This window comes from Montipora foliosa, chromosome 11 (assembly GCF_036669935.1).
Source record: "Montipora foliosa isolate CH-2021 chromosome 11, ASM3666993v2, whole genome shotgun sequence".
Lineage (NCBI taxonomy): Eukaryota > Metazoa > Cnidaria > Anthozoa > Scleractinia > Acroporidae > Montipora > Montipora foliosa.
Genome location: NC_090879.1, coordinates 50281941 through 50301940, shown reverse-complemented (window position 1 = coordinate 50301940; position 20000 = coordinate 50281941). Strand labels below are relative to the sequence as shown.

The following is a 20000-nucleotide window of genomic DNA, read 5'->3' as shown; positions in this document are numbered from 1 at the left end:
TACCTTCAATTCTACATCAATGATTTTGCTCAGTGGCTTGCTTGCTTCAATCAGAGGCTTAAATCCAGCAAGGAATTCATCTTCATAAAGAGTGACTACCTCGCCACCTAGGAGATGAATCACCATTGTGATTGCATGGGATATTATTTGCAAGTTCAAAGTTAGCTTATTTGGATGAGCCAGTTTTAAACAATGGCGTTTGGTCAATCTTGTTTGATTCTCTCATCTCCCAATCCCCAAGGACGAGAGAAAGAGAAAGAGACAGACCCTGGCAAGGCCTGGTCAGGTGTGTCCAAACATAACACGTAAACTGGCAAAAACTTTATGGGAGGGGATACAAGTGTAGCTTTTCAGTCAACTTAAATGAGAGGACCTATTCCTGATGTCTTGAATTATCACAAGCTAACAAGACCAGACCATACCAAGGTCAATCTTCTGAAAGAAGAGACGGCCACCCTGGAAAGAGGTTGGGAATTGGTGAGGTTCTTACCCTGACTGAAACAACCCGGATAATTGAAGAGAAGGTGCTGCTGTAGAGACATCTGCAAACGATTGAACTTTCTCCCCTTCTAAAATAAGGATCATGAACCCTAGCTGCCCCCTCGCTATATTTAATCATAAGCACTAAGGGCATTAGAGGATCCATTGGCAAAGAGTAGGGCAAGGACAGTGACTGGTTGGCAAGCATTTCGGGGAGCCGGGATGGTGCAGAGGTTATAACACTCAACTCCCACCAATGTGGTAAGGTGGCCTGTTTCTCAAAAGTCCAGAAAATTTTTCGGGCCTATTTCGGGTGCCACAATTCCCCTTATATCGTCGCAACGCCGAGGTTGTAAGCCACCAAACTTCGCAATCCTCTTCGTTTTTCTTACATTAAAAACATGTTGAAGGATCAGCTTTTCATAATAAGCAGATCGCAGTTTGACAGCTGGCTTCTCGGGCCCGAAAAGTTGTCGGGACTTTCGAGAAACAGACCACAGGTTGGATTCCCAAACTACGTGTCATATGTGAGTTGTCTTGAGTTTGTTGGTTCTCGTGCACGCTTTGAGAAGTTTTTCTATGAGTACTCTGGTTTTCCCCTCTCCTCAAAAACCAATGTTTAATTTAATTTGAGTTGAGTTTATTTGGTTTCTAGTATGTAGTATCCTAAATTAACGATAGCAGACTTGACATTCATTTTCGTCCCCATGGCCCTCCATTTCTTTTGGTCACATGGTCGGGGAAACGAACGTCTCTGGTCGAAGCCAATACCGGGTCTCCGTAAATCTCGGACGTCCGGCAGGGCATGCACACTTCTTTCAAGTTTCAATAATTGCGAGTGAAGGGGGAGAAGATATTAGTGTAATGAATGCTTCTTCAGTGGATCATTTTGAAGAAGCATTTCAAAAGGCTTTGATTGCACTTGTCAGTTACCATATTTCAGAAGTTCTCATTTACTTTTTTGAAAAGCATGCCAGCAGGGGCTTGCTGCGTCCCATTTGTTTCAACCATATGGGTCGAAAGTAAAATTTAATGTGTAGTACTTGTAATTTTAATTTGTTCTACGCATACAATTTTAATCAGTTTTTGAAAAAAATTGCAACCACGGCCTTTCGTTTCGCCGACCACGTGACCAAAAGGCTCTGCGGGCGAGAATGACCTGACACCTGAATAAAGTTAATTAGTATATACTAAAACAGTGGATAGCTTTCAAAACAAGCTCTGATTGGTTGCTCAAACTCCGGATATCCCTTGCTATTCACTTCCGAGCAACTCGCGCGGGATTTGCGCCCGAAAATATTGTAATCGTTGGAGGAGCAATGAGTTAAAATCATCTCTTTGTGCTAAATTATCTCACTGTTTTAGTATACACTAAAACAACTATTGCCGGTAACCTCAGTGTCGGTAGCTAGTGGTGGATATTCACCTTGGTAAATATCCACCACTTAAGCCACCTCCACTTCGGTAAATAGTTGTTAATTATCATGATCATTATCAATTGACTGCCCCACTGGAGGTCGCAGGTTTAATTAAGCCCCAGCTGGCCCAATTGCAAAGAAAGTCCTGCCTGGGTATTCTCATCTCATCATCATTCTTATCTTATTACAAGTTTCAAGGCTTCCGGGATAAGGACCATAGGGCCCATTCCACAAACCTACGTTGTCATCTGGTTTTGTTCTTTAACAAGGCATGTGCTAGCTTTTTACCGCATATCTAGCGTTTACATGTATGTATGCTCTTTTGTTACCCTGGATTCCAGAGGTTATTTTCTCGCTATGAAAAGAGCGAGATAGCGAGAAAGTAACCTCTGGAATCCAGGGTACTCTTTTGTAGGTAAAGAGTAACTAAGTAATATGTAATTGCTCTGTGTATTTCATAATGGCTTCTTGTTTCTTTTTTTTTTTTAGATCTGTAATGTTTATACCGTTCTTTTTGTTTTTAAATAATCAGCCAGCCATAATTGTAGTGTATTGTCTTTGTAATAATAACTATTTTCTTTGTAATTTGTAATTGAAGTTTAAAATAAAATAATAATCAATCCAGTGTATTCTTACCATTCTCGTCATGAAGATTGTCAATGTCCACATAAGAAAGAGCATTTGTAAACTGGCTCACTGACTCCCAAAGAATTCTATGGGTGCTAGAATAATATTACAATAGCAAAGTCGTGAGCTCTAAAGCCAAGCGCATGACAGCCAACACGTTTTCCCTAGTTTCATGTTCATAAGGTTTGGAGAGTTTCCCAGACTGCTGCCCTTAGATTTTTGGGTTCACCTTGTCACAATATTACTGCATTGTATCACATTATCAATATTTTATCAAAATCAACAAACTGCCCAAAAAAGGTTGTTTGCTATAGTTCTGCCATGTTTCAGGGAAAAAACTAAACTTTATCAGAAATTAGCAGTATCTGCCATGGTTTCAATGAAAGCTACCTACTATTAACAGCCTTCTATGGCCCTTACTGCTGGTTACAAATCTGACGCAAACAGTACAAAAATGAACTATAGTGAAACAACTTAAATCCTCAGAAATACATGTATCAGAAAATCATTAAAAGAGCTCAAACCTAGAAAATGATTTTTCCCCTGACTAGGCTGAATACCTGATTGAATATATTTAGAAATTCTTTCATTACTTATTTTCTGTTAGTTATGAGTAGATAAACAACTTTTCAGCACTTTGGAATGCTATTTAATTCAAAAGACCGTCCAACTTTGCATCATGTGGTAGCATGCCCCAGAAACAGTAGTTCAGTAAACTTCAAAGAGCAAACTACATGTACAAACTTTGCAAATGCATCCGAGCTCACAAATATAGTAGCCATTGAATGGGAACAAAATTTACAAATAAAAGAAAATAACATGAGATGAGATGGTTGGACTAAAAATAAAGACTGAGATAATGACATTGATTAACAAAAAAAAAAAAAAGGACAATGGCACAAAGGGGGAACTAAACAAACAAACTTGCCAATGTTCTCTCTGTACAACCCTGGAGAAGCGCCAGCCCCTTCTTGGTGGTCAGACCAGGTTACTAGACAATGATCAGCCACCTACATGTACTTGAAATCCACTTGAAACCCCTAAATGTAAGTACCTAATGGATGAAGCCTGCCACAGATCTGCATGATGAGTCACCCAGTCTGCAAACACCTTGACAGCTGGTAAAAACTGTCTCAGTGGTACACTCAAGCCATCTTGAGTGTTTCTTGCTTCAAAGTCTATACTCTGCAATAGGCTACAGCAGCTCTTCAATAACAAAATGAACATTTCAATGGCAAGATTTAGGGCTTGGTCTTGAGGAGTACCCACTCTCACGTACTGTTCATCCGAGTCTACAAATGAAGGACCGTGAATAGAAACATCAAATATAGCACACATCGTAAACAGAACCCCCATTCACTCCAACAAAAGGTAACTTAAGGATGGTGCCTACTATTGTTATTGCGCATATGTTCTGTGCATCTCCAGATACTTGGTTTCCCTATAGTTAGTGCTTACTAATGCAGGAATATTTTTGCGTGGCTTAAAACTATGTGGAGAAAGCCAAATTTAGCAAGTGCTCTTGGTATCCAAAAAGAAAATCACGGGTAGCCATGCATTTTTCAGAGATACATGTAGTTAAGCTTCAATTTGGAAAGGAATGTCATACATTGCTTTGTATTTTATAGCTTTTTACAAAATTAATATTGTTGATTAATTATATTTGAAAAATGCGTGGTTACCTCCAATTTTCTTTTGGGATTTCAATAACACTTGTTAAGATATGCTTTCCTCCCATACTCACACAACTGCGCAAAAATATCTTTGAATTAGTAGGCACCGTCCTTAAACGACAAGACAATGTTTACAAATTAGTGATACATCTACTCACAGTTTAACTTAGCGTTCACAATCATGTCAAATCCTTCAAATTCAAACTCAGAGAGCATGCATTTAGGCCCAGGCTTGCTTGGTCACGTATTTAAGCTATTGCACAAACTTTTTCTTATCATTTTGTCTTTTAGTGCAGTCTCAGTGAGCAACAAATTTTCTGTGAATGTTAGCTTAAATTTCAACTTTTACTGCACTCAAGTGAAGTGTTATCTTGTTCAGCATTCAGTAAGCTTGAAGTTTTGTAAGTCATTTCTTCTAAGTTTATCCATACATGTAAATGGGAGTATTTTTTCTAATTTCAGATACCACCGTTAAGGTGCGTGGCTTTTGCATTTTTGTTTGTTAGGTGAATCAATTTCAAAGAGATATTAAAGGGGCCAGGTCACGCAATTTTAGGCAATTTCAGCACTGATCGAATGGTCATAGAATTAACTAAAATATCGAAATAACTGTTCAAAACTATTCTTGGATTTCACATGACGTCACGGCCGCCATGTTGGTGTCCCCAAACAATGAAATGGCGGCCATGTTGGTGTCGCAATCCGATCCTCCGGGAATTGAAAGCTATTATTATGCTAACGTCTTCTTTTGTTTTCGTTGAAAAACATGGCTGTTGATCACGTGAGTGAAAACCAACAATAGAAGAACTCTAACAAAACACAGGGAAGCCAAGAATGGACATTGATGGACAAAACTGGAGAGGATTGAAATGGATGAATTTGGGTAAATTTGAAAAACGTTGGCCCACCTTTTTTCAAATTTATATCAGTCTATATCAAAATGTCATTTACAAAGCTGGAAAATCATTCTTAGTTGTTATGTGGCGGTGATTTTGCAAATGAAACACTCTTGTTCTGCCAATTTGACGTTTAGAGCTCATAATTAAGGAAATTAAACAAAATTACCTAAAATAGCATGACCTAGCCCCTTTAAATAATGTACAGTCAAAGTACAGTGCATTTGTTACAGCGTAGTTCTAGTCAATAAAAACTTAAAGAAGTTTTATTTTATTCTTAGGCAGGAAGTTTAGCTTTTTTACTTCCTAATAATATATTTTGTTCAGGGAAGTACCGTATTTCCTCAAATAATAGCCGTCCCTCGATTAATCGCCTCCCTCGAATGATCTCCACCCCCCCCCCCCCCCCCCACTCTTTGACCGAAAAATTTAAAATAATTGCCTCCCTCGAATAATCGCCCCCCCTCCTCCCGCTCCCCCTCCCCACTGATCCAGTTAAAGTCCTCTGATCCAGTTAAAGTCATCATTGATGATTCAGGCTCTGACACCAAAGATATTGACATTGAACATTGATTACCGTAACCAACGAAACAAATTTGAAATACTAAAAAGCCCATGTTCGGTTTATATTTGATGTGATTATTTTTTTTTATTTCATGGTATAATAAAACAAAATATTTAAGGCACGACTTTCTGTGAGAAATATTTGAAATAATCACCTCCCTCGAATAATCGCCCCCTTTTGGTGCGAAAAAAGAAATAATCGCCCCCAGGTATTATTCGAGGAAATACGGTATGTACCGTATATTGTAAAAGTACTTAGGGTGGCTGAACACAGTTTTCCCGCAGACACTGGTATTCTTTAAAGGCCAGCATGGATTTGAAAAAAAAGGCAAAACAAATACTGTATGACGACCTTGGAGAGAAATTTTTTTTCTCCTTCTTGCAGTGGTCCTGGAAATGCAGTGTACATTCACTTTCATTTGTAAACATCACATGCGCATTTACTCAGAAATTTGACACCAACCACTGTTGGCTGTTTTACCAAACTTCTTGCAAACCCATCATTAGATTTTGCAGAAATTTGGAATTAAAATAGTTCCAACTACAAATGGGTAGTCTATCCAAAAAAAATCAGAAATTTAACAAACAAAAATTTTGGAAAAGTAAAAAATGTCTATCAGCAAATTATGAAAAATTTGTTCTATTGAAATTCTGTGATAACAGCTGTTAATTTCTATCATTTTATACTATGCAAATGCTGCAAAAAACTAACGAGTGAATTTGTATAAATGAGGAATAATAAACTTTTACATTTTGTTGTCTAACTTATTTTAATATTTGGACCAAAACTGGGGTGCATAATATACATGGGCATACACTATACAATTGTCTGGTAAAAAGACTATTTTCTAGAACTACCATTTCTGGCAAGCTTCCAGAAATGATTTTTTCCGGGATTATAATAATTATTATTATCAACATCACAAAAGTCTAATATCCTAGTGAACATTTAAAATTCAACACTGAATGTGCATTTACCTTGTGATGCTGTGTTGCTTATAGCAAAAATGTTAATGGCTGTCATTTGAAGCAGGTTGGATCTACTGATGACTGGACTCTCAGCTGGATAATCTAACAGGGTATGGAACTCACCCAGTAACTGGTACTGCAATGTTGGCAATCTCTCCATGCTGAGGAAATGGATAAAAAGAATCAACTAAATTAGTTACCATGAAGTGAGAGGGGACCATTACAACAAGACTTACTAGAAGAAAATTTGTTTTCTAGGGGCACTTTCCATTTGACAGGGCTGACCAGCCAGACAATGCATTTAGAAGGACTAACTCTACAACGCCTTCAAATTAACACACTTTGAGGATGATATATACTACTCCAGAAGAATGGGAGGGATTATCATGCAAGTGTTCAAATTGTTGCATTCGCTTTCAATTGCAAACATAATTAATTTTTTTTACTCCAATTTACGGCAAAAAGCAGCCAATTTCTCTGAATGAAGGCCAACACTTCTTAGCCCACGCCTTTTGTCGGCTGTCGGTACTTACTAAAACCACTGCCACTTCACTGTTACTCCCAAGTGTACATGTATTTGCCAGAAATGAGAAAGAAAAAAAAAACTTGCAATGAACAATCTTGCAGAACATAACGAGGTAGTCAGTAGTACCAGGGGAAAAATTAATGATTACCAAAAAGAACACCAAAGAAAAAGAGAATAGCTGGCTTGAAGTGCAACAAAAAAAGATGAATGAAAATGAAGACTAAATCTGAATAATGCAAAAAATTGACCAAACTTTCAACAGATGGTTTGGTCAGCAGTTGGTTAACCATTGTGGCTTTCATAAACAAGGGGACGCTGAAGTTTAATCAGCATTTTAAAAATTCTTCTTTGCTGTCAATCACACATTGATGTAATTGGCAAAATTCACTCAAATTTGCAAATTCCCATATTTAACGGTCCTCCAACTACTGCCACAATAGATTGTTGGTAGAAAAACAAAACCACTAATAAAATTTCAATTCATGAAAGGTGCAAGAAAACAATAATTGAAAAAACCTCTACTTGCCCAATTCTTGAATACAGCAGACCATGAGCACAGAGAAAATGAAGAACAAACTTCTTGTTCACCTTCAAACATCAAAAATAGTCCAAAATTAATGAAAGTTTGAACAGCGTTTTTCGTTGCATAAACAGACGTCATTTAAATTCTTCAACATAAACCTATGCATCACATGTTTTAATAATTATCTACCATAAAAAACAAAAAGGATTGAAGTGTCTGGTGGTGACAGACCAGAACTGTACAATAATACATAAAATTAACCCATCAACTCCTAGGAGTGAGACTCAATACATTTACTCTGTCTAATGCCATGCAATTTTACTTGTCAATCAGAGGCAGTTGAGGAGTCAAATAATCATCATAACGGAAATCAAGCTGGTAGATTAGTCTTTCAGTGCTTCCAAGGAGCTCTTCAACTTAACGGTTTTCCTTTCATTTATTTTTTCAGTCTTGATTGTCAGTGTACACCATCTAAGGTCATACATGTACAGTGTACATGAAGGGGACCACAGGCTAGAGGGATGACAATGACAATCAGTGAGTCAACCCACCCCCCTGCAGTATTTTGTAATCAAACAGTGGTTACATATAATTCAATTTCAATTTTATCTAGCTGTGCCCCTAACACTTTTGGGATTATTCCAAGCCCACCAAAGACAATACACTGTAGATATTACTGCTGCAGTAGTCACCTTCCACAAAGTCTGCACCTCAAACTCTTGTCACTTTTACCCTACTTGATCTCCAACCTCCAATCTTGCATAATAATTTATTGCAATTATATCAATTACCTGGCAATGCCTTTCACCCTCCAATAACAATACAAGGTCATGTCTCCTATGTTCAACGATTGCTATCATTATCATCATTGTGTTGATATAGTTAAATAAAATTTAACATAGTTAACGACTAGGAGCTAGTCTGGTCAGTAGTGTTTTGCAGGCGGTTGTTAGTGTCTTGGCCGTCTGGTAGCGTTGTTCAGCGTTTTGGTGCGTTCTGTAGCGTTTGTTATAGTTACATGGTTCACGACCGGGAGCTAGTCCGGTCAGTAGCGTTTTGCAGGCGTTTGTTAGCGTTGTTATGCGTTTTTGTAGCGTTTGCAGCACTCTTTAGGTTGGGGGAGCCCTGGGGCTGACATGGTTCAGCGGTATTCCTGCGTAGTGCATGCATTGTCCAATGTGCTTGCAGCGTGTTTGTTGCTCTGTTGGCGTGGCGTTGTGAGTCGGTTTAGGAGTTTAGTGGTTCTTGGCGTTCCCTCCCTCTCCCCCCCTTTCTTTTTTTTTGTGCTCTTTTTTTTTTGTGTGTTATTATTATTATTATTATTATTATTATTATTATTATTATTATTATTATTATTCCACTGAGCTATCTGGCTCAAGTGTGACGGGTGCCTTAGGGGGGCCTGGCGCGGGGGGCTCGTGGCTTGGTTGCGGGTTGAGCAGGCCAGTCGGGTGTTCTAGCGCCTTGGGGATGTGACTGCGGTTGCAGCCCCCAGGCTTCCTGGGCACCTACCCTCCACTGGCGACGTGGGCGTTAATTATTGTCGTCAAGCTTCCCTCTCCCATTTTTGTATGTTAATCTGCTTGGCTATTTTTTCCTCTAAAATGGACTGAATTGCAACTGCTTCAGCAGTGGCAGCATGCAAGGCTTTCCCTAGATACTCAGTTCCCCTCCCCTCCCTTCCCCTGCCCTCCCACCACTGATTTGGCAATTACTGGTAGTTGAGAAAAGCTCTTAGAGAAGCATACCTCTTGCAATGATATTTTGGGTAATTCCTTTGAAGGCTCTCCTGAATGTTCTTCATTCACAGAACCTGAAGCAGGTTCACCCCGTGAATTAACCTCAAGCACTTTATCATGGTCTGTCAGCATAACCCTGCGAAAAGCTCCATGACGAACAAAGATCCAAACTTCTTGCCTAATCAAGAAATAATTAATGCAGGACACTTTCTAAGAAGGCATCCATCACACAAGGTCTACAAGTATTACATTTTGAAATTGTACTAAACAGATTATTATTACCTACAATGGGTCCAATGCGTCCTAGGGCGTTTGAGGTGTGAATGGGTTAAGAACCCCAACTGGCAGGAGGCAATCAGTTGGCTACTAATAGAAAGTGTGGTAGAGTCCAATCAGGGACAACATCCATACCATGGGTTAGAATGGGATATGAACCCGCGTCAAACGCATGCAAACCCAACGCCCTAACCACTGGACCACGCTGCCTCTTAATAAGTGTGATGGTGCTGGTTGGTGGCAGCTTGCAGGGCTGATTCCCGCTCACATTAGGTTGCTATGGCTGTGCCTGGTATTTTCACAGGGCCCCCACTCACCTTTGATGGCACTAGCTCTCAAGCTCTATTGGCAATGAGTTTAAATTAATCCTACATACATGTAAACAGTGCTTTCAATAAGTAGGGAAGGCTGACGAAAAGTGTCAGCTACTTCACTCAGAGAATTTGGCGTCTTTTTTACCCTAACTTGAGGTCATAAACCCATTGACTCCCAGGGGTTCCCCATTGACAAGTAAAATCATCTGGCATTGGACAGTCATTGTAAAAATAATTAATACAAAGTATGGCCGGTTTAGGCTGGTTTAGGGGTGAAAGGGTTAAAGACAGAACTGATTCTTTCAAACCTAAGATTAAAATTCATTTTGACAATGACAACAGAAAGGTTACTCTACTCTACTCAAACCAGCTGCCAAATTCTATTGAAACCCCTGATCAAACGAAGAATTCACTAGATGATTCTGGGACCATGTATGCAAAGAACTTGGCAAAATTACAAAAAAAAAACCCTCTAGAGGAAAAGCTTTCTGTTTTCATAGTGGAGATTTGTACTTCTGCTTCGTAAATTTATCTACAGTAGTATAAAGACGGGGACAAGGAGCCTTCACTTCTCAGAATCAGCTGTGTTAGACTGAAGCAGCTTACCTCCCATAATTATCTTTGAGTTCTGAAATGATCCCAACACCTTTTGCTGTATCACCAAACAAAGGGCGTCCTCTTCCTCGTCCAACAGGAACCCTTCCTTTCATCTGATGGCTCTTCTGTTCTGACTGAGACTTCTGTTTATCTTCAGTCATTTGAGTTCTCTCAGCCTACAAACATATTTGACAAGATCACTTCAATGTAAACTTTATTTTTTATGGGGAAAGCTTTAAGGCTGTTATCATTCTTTAGGGGGCTTTTTCTCTTCCCTTACTCAAGTTTTGGATTGGTCACAGTAGCGGTAAATTTATTTGCACAAAATGTTATGTATAACACAAGAACAAAATTATGGACATGTGAGCAGAGATCATTGTGATGCCAATTTGAGAGTGTCAAGCAGAGTAACAGGTAATATTTTTTGCAAAAATAAGAAGAAAATAGGACATCCTATTATAAGGCCCCATACAAAAAAGGAACCCCAGGAGACTCTGAAAGCTTCCAATGTGCACTGTTCGTTCTCAAAAGGACATGGCTTGAAAAAGAGATGACTTGGTTTACTGCTGGATAAAAGTGACAGCAAGCAAAAGCAAGCCAAGCAAAAACTGATGCAACTGAATCACAGTTGTGAAGCAATATAATAAAATTGTAATGTGTAAGTATTATTGGCAACAGAGTAATTTTATTGTTTAGTACCACTGATACTCCAGTGCTTGACTTTCAGCAAAAAACCTAGAGGCCAGCTGGCCCCTAAGTTTTCAGATTTGGTCGCCATCTCAAGTATTGTAGTTGGCAAAAAGTTTTGGCCCTTCAGGCTTTATACATTTCAACAAAAGGTAAAATGCAAGCGAGGCCGGGCCGAAAATCGGAGCGTGTAAAGCAGCCTTGACAGCCAGAGATGGGTAAGAATAGTTCCAAATTTTAAATGCTAGATAATTTGACTTGAAAATAAATTGGACAAAAAGTTAATGTACATCAATCATAACATTGCTAACAAATTCGATCGTGACCAAGCCGACTCTTCCAGACATCGTTATATGATATCCACGTTGTGTACTCGATGTTTTTTATTCTCAAACCCTCTCAACATGCAAATGGACTCAATGGGCCCAAAGGTGTTCACTTGAAAAACTTGCGAGCCTTTGTTCTTATGCTACTTTTAAATCTCTGCATTAATTTATTCACTGTGCCTTGAGAATTCAATGGTATAACGATGACGCCGAAACGTATAAAACTTAAAAGTTTTATATTCGCTTGTTTACACATTTAAAGAATTTCCAATTTTTGTGCCAGCGGTACAATTTTCTAAAGTTTTATTATCACGATTCATCATGAACAACAAGTTCATTTCTTTCACAGTATTTCTAAGAATTACAGTTGTCAATGGAACAGGGACTACAGCACATATGTAAGCTGGAAAGCAATTCTAATACCAAGTAATGCACTAGTCAATTGAAACCACGCCCCCACCCCCATCCCCCCTCCCCTGGGATGAAGCAGGGGATGGAACATTTGTACAGTGTTACATTTTAAATTTTCTCCTGCCCCTCGGGTGGAACTTGAGTGTTACAATCCCCACTGCCATGGCCCCAGTGTGTAACTAGAAGTTTTTGCTAAGTTCATATTAAAAACGATTGTTTTGCATTGCTGACAAACATAATACATGTAGCTGCCAAGGTTTTCATCACATCATTGCAATTACTAGTAGAATCATTGTGTATACCTTTGCAGTGCACAGAATCAGGGAAAGCAGCCAGGAGGGGATGCCAAGAAAATGTTAGTTAAGGTCAGGTGACAAATGCCCTCACCTTAGCTGAATTCTTGCATTTTAAATTACTTACAAGTATAATAATCACTTACGTTGAACATTATATTTTTTGCACCAAACCTCATTCCCCTTGCTAGTTGTTGAGTGCAGTTATTGGCCAAACATTGTACCTTAATTACTTACTGATTTCTCAAACCAATTTGCTTTCCAAATCAAGATGGAAACTGAAATATTAAAATATAATATCACAGGCACACAACAATTTGTTTTGGTAGAAAGTCTGGAACGTTTTTCGATGCTTTGACACCCAGTCACACTCTGTCCACTAATTTTAACAAACCGTAACTGTCCCTGTCCCCGTGGAGAAATGCGCAGGTACAAAAACGTAATACCACAGCCATGTCCCCGATACTCCCCTGCTGCGTCCCGGGGACGGGGGGCCATGGTTTTAATTATTGACTTAGGTGCATAAACACAAGGCATACCGGTGTAAAAGTGAGTATGCAGTCATTGCATTTGATAGCTTGTTTAAACATTTTAAAGTTGTAAAGGCTTTTTTTTTGTTCAAAATCTATTATGCATACATGTATGTATGTACACTTTCCAAATAAAATTAAGAGTTTTTAGAAAAATCTTGGATGTCACTTCCAGAATGAAGTTCATGAAAGATGTAGATTTCAATTTGCATTTCCTAAAGGATACGTAAGGCTACATGTGTTAAAGCGTGAAGTAATAGTCTTCTATTGGACATTCACTGCACTGATTAGATGCATAAAAAAAATTAATAATAATTTTAATAATAATAATAATATAATGATAAAAATATCTTAGCAACCAGGCTGGTGACTGAATGAAAAATCCAGTTACACTGGTGACCTCAGCGGTCGCAACATCGAGCACTGTACTCAACCTCCCACCAAAGAAAAACAAAAAAATAGGGAACATACATGTACATGTAGGAGAGACTTTCAAAAATGGGAAAAAATATGAAACACAACTGTATTTTGGTACCTAAAATAGTTCAGCATTTTCAAATCAACTTAAATCAGACTCCAGGGAAAAGATAAAAGGTTGTAGTTGCTAACTTAAAGGTGCAGAAAGGTCAGTCAATGCACAAAGGATTCATAAGAAAAGCAACAATAATAATGATCAAAATAATAATAATGAATATTTTTAAATTCATGCAGCAAATTACATGTACGTAAAGAAGCTTGAAATCTAATTCTACATCATTCATTACCTAATGGAAATTACTACATACTAAAACAGTGGATAGCATTGAACACGCATGCTGATTAACTACTCAAACTCCGGATATCCTTCGCTATTAACCTCTGAGCAATTCAGGCGGAATTTGCACCCAAAAATATTGTAATCTTGGCAGGAATAAATGAGTTAAAATCATCTTTTTGTGTTATATTATCTCACTGTTTTATACTAAAACAACTATTCATTTCAGTGTCGGTGGCTAGTGGTGGATATTTACCTTGCCGCTTCGTGGCTCAGTATATATCCACCACTAGCCACCTCCATTTCAGTGAATAGTTGCTATAAAATATCACATCATGATGATCGCAAGGTGTCCACTCACTTACCTTGTTCTGAATGTCATGAAAAATAGAAATGAGTTTCTCTCTCGCAGTTAAGATTGGATTACTTGCTGTCAAGCTCCTTATGTAATAGTACACAGAGTCCAGTTTACGATTGGCCAGCACAGCAATCACTCCTAGTTGGTTGTACGGCTTTCCATTCTTTGGAGCCAATTTATTAGCTTTGAGATACCAAGATCTAATTGAAGCCCAGTTATTGTTTGCGTGGAACTGTCCTTGATACCTTTCAATATCTCCAAGACAGATTAGTATGTGATGACAACTCAACAAGGCAAGCTTAGCCTGAAATAAATTTAAATTGAATTTTTCATAATTAATAATAACTGCATCACTTCTATGGCACATTTAATTTCCTACAGTATGTGGATATACATGTATACTAAAATGCACTAATTACTACAATGGGCAGTGGCAAGGAATCCTCCAAATCAAACATAACATGGTGAAAATGCAAACTTGAAGAAGGTAACCAGATAGCTTTTACAAAGTCTTGGGAGACTTGAATTTGAAACCAGCAAAGAAAAATACATTATTTTGGTGGTAAGAAGGGAAAATGACCCCAGAGCATTAAAGCCACTGCCCTAACCACTGGGCTAATTGCCAGCCTCAACCTTAACCCTTTAACGCCCAAGATCAAAAAGTATATTCTCCTGACTAGTACAATAGATTTCTTTGTTGGCTACTCAAGAGAATTTTTTTTTTTTTAACAAAATAATATCTAATACCTTATAATAACCCTCATTCTCAATTTATGGTCTACTTGACACTATTTAGAAATTTTGAGGAGAATTTACATACTGATTATTACTGGGAGTCAGGGGGTAAGCCCTTTCACCCTGGAGGAGTTCCCCATTAACAAGTAATAATTTTCGTAGATGACATGCCCACAGATTGGAGCATATAGTGATAATATATATAATACAGGGCTCGAAATTGAGACCAATACAGTTGCATTTAGAACTGAATTATTCCCATTTGCAACTAAAATACCAGGAGGAGTCACGAATTTGCAACTTCTTCTCACCTCCCTTCACTATTACTAAATAAAAGGGTTAGCTGTTGCAACTTCGCTGCTACTTTCGCAAAAAAGAAATTGAAAAACAGTTTGCTTCTTGTTGTGAATTGAACTGTTTCCAATCTGAAAATGTGGGGCAAAATTGTAGTGGTATTTAGCCGCAAATTGTTACAGTGTACATGCACGTGCACTGTAGAGGGCCATTTCCTAAAAACTCTGCCATTTCAGTGCTTTCTTTAAACACGTATTTAAGGCTCGTACTTTGTTTTGCTAAACTGCATGCAACACAATACAGTACAATTTCCCCTGATTACATTTCATACACTTTGCAACTAAATTTTAATATCTTGCCATAAAATTTCAACTGGAATTTCTTTTGTATTAAGAACAATGATAATAATATAATATCATCATCATCATCTGTTGTGGTTCAAATTTCTTTTTGGTTTAAAAATTTCAACCATAACATATCCACATTATTATAAAGAATGTTATCACTCTTATTTTGTACTGTATTTACCTTTTTTCCCAGGTTTTCAGCTTTTCTTGGTTGGTTGACCACATCTTGAATGGAGAATTCATATCCCTTCTGTAATAAATCCAATAGGTTTTTATAAAACTTCTCAGCACTTGCAAGAAAGTCCTTCAAACAGTCACTGATTTCATCAGGAGAGAGCACTTGCGTTTGGTCAGCATAGCCCAAAAAGAGCTTTCTGTATTTCCGCATTGTTTCAATAATTTTATAAAACCCATTTCTCCAAAGGTTTTGATCAACGTCCTGATGAATGGCAAAGGATAAATCAAGCATCATAATCCCTTTGTATGCCTCCTGAATTTCTTTGCTGAGAGAGTTAATTTTCTCAAAAGCAGCCTTGTCAAGTATGTCTCTAGATAGCAAGCTATTCAACGATGTTTCTTTTGGCAAAACAATTTTCAGAAGTTTTTGAGCTCTTTGTAGATGCAATGACTTCACCTTCTTTTCAACTTTAGCATGGGAATTGCCAGTATATCCTAATTTACTATCTTTACATGTGTTCTCTGTATTTTCATATCCAGAACAGTTTTCAGTGTGAGCATCAGCCACGCTAATTTTTTCCACTGTGCTTAAATTGTCATTTATAATTGTAGGTTCACTTGATTGAAAATCACTCTCTTCATTTTTAATATTGCTTTCCTCATCTTTTCTCTGTACAGTAAGGGCATTGTAATTGTCAGCCCTGTTCAAGTATCTCTCATGGGTGCTTTCATTCAGCATATCCCTCTCAGCGGATTCATTCCCATTTAAAAGTTCTCTGTCTTCAAGTTTTTCATTAAAATCAAAGCCTTGAGGTAATTTGATAATACCCCTTGGTTTGCTAAATTCTTGTTTTGGTTCCTCAAAAGCACCATCAGAGGAATTAGAAAACTTCAAAACTCCCCCAGTTCGAGCTCTCAGATCCAAATCGTACTCTTCCTGGCCTGTTTCATCCTTACTGAGTTCGTTGTGTTCTAAAAAACTCTTCCCATGCTTATTTTCGCTGGGTTTTTGCTTATTGCTTTTGTTGACCTTGGTAACTGCATTATTGCCAGAATGAACTGCTTTGACATTTTCTTTGCCATTTGCCAACTTTCCCCTGTGTTTCGACTCAGACGACTTGTGCTTCTTGGCATGATCTTTCGTCACTTTTTCTTCACCTTTCGCGATTTTTTTCCTATCACCGTCGTCTCTCCCTTTGTCTTTTTTCTCTGAATTCGAACTCTCGCTGGCGTCAGGTGAATCACTCTTGTCAACTTGATTCGCCGCTTTAGGATCCTTTTCCTTCGTTTTTTCGTGATGCTTTTTCTTTGAATGCTTTCTTTCTCTCTTCTTATCTATTTCATCTGCATAAGCTACCAGTTCGTCGTACGTAATCCGCAAAAAAAGCGGCGAGACTTTGCCGCCTGAAGAAGCCGCCATATTGGAGGATGCTGGTAACCAGGAACCAGGCTGACGCGGAGATCCTTTCATTTTCGCGCCCACTCCACTTGAAGTCACTGGAGCGAAGGAACTGTTTTTCAACGAATCCTTTTACTTTGTTCGTAAAAATGATAAATCTCCAATCGTCCATTTGTCTTGATTATAACAGTTCAAAGGAATATCTTTGCTCTTCGTTGGCTATTCATCATATTTCGACGTCTCTACTGGCTCTATTGCCTTTAGCAAGCTAATCTGGCAATGGACGGTCAGTACAGGGAAGCTCATGGCATTGACAGCGAGATAAATAAACAAAATGAAAACAAATAACTAAATAAAACACGTAAAATTACAATCGACAACACATTAAATTTTTACAAATACTTGAATGGAACACAGCAACGGAATCAGCACATACGGAAACAGGAGACAAAGCGTTCCAAGTGGGAACAGTTCTTACGAAAAAATAATACTTGTGCGCGTTAATGGCAGATGAGTAACACTAGAACTGGAATGGGTGCTGTGCACGACCTCGGGTCAAAGAGAGACAGTGCACCTCGCTAGGTCGTTTGGGAAAGATATCCGTACATTTCCTGTCTTTATCTTTAAACACATTGTCAAATCGGTGATCTTCCTACCGTACGTGTCTCAAGATCTTGCTAACCCAAGTTCGATAACATTGTATTAAGCCTACTGGAACGACAGTAATCGTTGCAAACAAAGCGCGCCGCACGACGCTGAACGGATTCAACACAGATAATGTCTTTTTGTGTATATGGACTCCAAGCGAGGGAGCCGTACTAGCATACAGGGTGGACCAGGGACAAATAGGCCCGTTCCTTGACAACAGCGTAACAAGGGGAGAAGTTCCTTTGGAGTACGCCTAAGATCTTATTCACTTTCTTTTTCACCTCCACAGCCTGCTTTGTCCAATTGAGGGAATTAGTGATGTAGACCCCTAAGTATTTCTGGAACGTAACTCCCACTAGGGAAGTGTTACACAGCGTGTACGGCAATGACGATGGCTGACGCTTAAGGGTGATGGACATGATATAGCATTTACTAGGGGCGAAGTTTTAGAGCGGTTTTTCAATTGAGTGTCGAAAGTAATTAGTGAATTGCTTTGGTTTTGCAATTACTTCACTCAGTGATTGGTTCAAAGTTCTCTCGCCACTTTTTCAACCAATCACAACGGAAACCAAAACCAATCGTGGCTCGGTCGTGCATATTTTCCCGCGCTTTGTGTCGCCTACGTGTAATTACTTCGAGTTTCCATTGGTTGACTGGATTGTCTCCGTCCTTTTTTATTGGCCAAAGTAGTTACTTTGGTTTTGGTTTTACGACACTCGATTGAAACTCGCTCTATATAGTGTCTTCTCTAACAACAATCTTTTAACCTTAGCCTCTCCCCGGGTTCTTTTTCTGATCTTTGGAAAAAGGTTAAAGTATCGCCTCTATTTAATGATGGTTCTCTATTTGACCGCTCTAATTATCGACCCATTTCTGTTCTTGATATTCTCTCTAAGATTCTTGAACGCCATGGCGTCCACAGTGGACGAAGAAAAAAGGAATTTTAGTCGAAATCACGGAAAAATTACATTGAGAGCTTCGTCAGAGCCTAGCTAAGGCATCTGGGTGGTTTTTTTGTTTTATGGCAAAACATGGAAATCGTAAAAGATATTCATGTTAAAACTGATTAAGAAGGTGAGCTTCTGATTCTGTTGCGTAAACATCATTACATGTCATTAACATCGCATCTATAACTTCGGGCGTTAACTTGTTTTCGACTCTCAATATAGAGGTTTTGCACGGCAGCCATGTTGCATGACAGGAACAAAAGATTCTTTTTCCTATGGGAACAAATGTTCTTTCTAATGCAAAACATTTTCATTGTTCCTACTTTTTGCGTAGAATAACGTTTTAGAATGATATTCTGGTCTCTGAAATGATACCTTTTGATTAGGAGGCAAAAAATTCATTACTTTTGGCGACGCGTAAGCTTACAGTAGGTTATCATTTACACGCGCCCCTCAACGACTTTTTTCATATTTCGAAAGTAAAATTTAGATGGACGTCAATCAAATGTTTCCACGACGATACTCCTGTTCTCATGGGGGCAGTTGAATTCGTCATGGAAACATTTGAATGCCGTCCAACTAAATTTTATTTTCGAATATGAAAAAATGTCGTTGAGGGCTGCGTGTTACTGATAACCGCTGTAATACGTTATCACGTTTGCCTGCATTCCTTTCATCAAATAGCTAAACACAATCATAAAATATTCGCGGAAAGTCGGTTTTTCTGAAATTTGAAAGGGTGAATGCTTAACAGTGGAGAATGGATCTTGTAATGAATGAAAATCCCTGTGTTTTGCACGACAATAATGCGACTGTTGTTTTGTGAGTACCCTGGTCCCAGAGATTTATCTTGAGCCGCGAGAGAACCGCGAAGCGTTGAAGACGAGTCCCAAGGCGACGAGAAGAGAAAAACCACTGGTTACCTTGGACTTGAATCTCACTTTCATGTAGACGCCAGCTGTCAAACGCGTCAAATTGATAATTACAAAAGGGACCAATGGCAACTTAGCTATCACGCGTTCCCTCGATATTACCAATCAAACGAACCAATCACATTAATTTGCGTGTTTCTAAAAATATCAACCAATCCGAACCTGAGGGTAAGATCCTGACCCTGGCGTCTGCATGAAAGTGAGATTCAAGTCCAAGGTAACCAGAGGTTTTTCTCTTCTCGCCGCTTCGCGACTCGACTTCGCTTCTCCGCGGCACAAGAAAAACCTCTGGGACCGGGATATTCGTGAGTGATGTGATGTTTATCTTTGTCCTTGTTATGCAAACTTTAACAGGCACATTAAATTACAAAAAAATTCTACCGAAAGAACGTTAAATCTTTATCTTAGCATTTATTTGAAGATAAAAGATGCAACACGTACTGGGAAATAATATTTTTAGTGAATACTTGGAAAAATATATGACATCTTTTATGCAGTTGAGGTCAACAACAAAGTTGTTGCGTGAATCATTGAATTGTTTCAATGTATTAAATACAACC

General features: G+C 38.6%; 1 protein-coding gene across 1 annotated transcript in view; it reads right to left on the bottom strand.

Moving 5' to 3' along the window:
• Positions 1–16944, bottom strand: part of LOC137975632 (telomerase-binding protein EST1A-like) — a 31010-nt gene extending 14066 nt beyond the window's left edge. The window contains exons 1-9 of the mRNA XM_068822765.1: positions 15519–16944; positions 13969–14265; positions 10612–10778; positions 9425–9593; positions 7680–7741; positions 6637–6788; positions 3580–3817; positions 2535–2620; positions 4–107 (exon numbers count right to left, since the gene is read on the bottom strand). Coding sequence (XP_068678866.1) covers positions 4–107; positions 2535–2620; positions 3580–3817; positions 6637–6788; positions 7680–7741; positions 9425–9593; positions 10612–10778; positions 13969–14265; positions 15519–16934 — 2691 coding nt within the window. The 5' untranslated portion in view covers positions 16935–16944. The remainder of the gene's footprint in view (positions 1–3; positions 108–2534; positions 2621–3579; positions 3818–6636; positions 6789–7679; positions 7742–9424; positions 9594–10611; positions 10779–13968; positions 14266–15518) is intronic.
• Positions 16945–20000: the final 3056 nt, after the last annotated feature.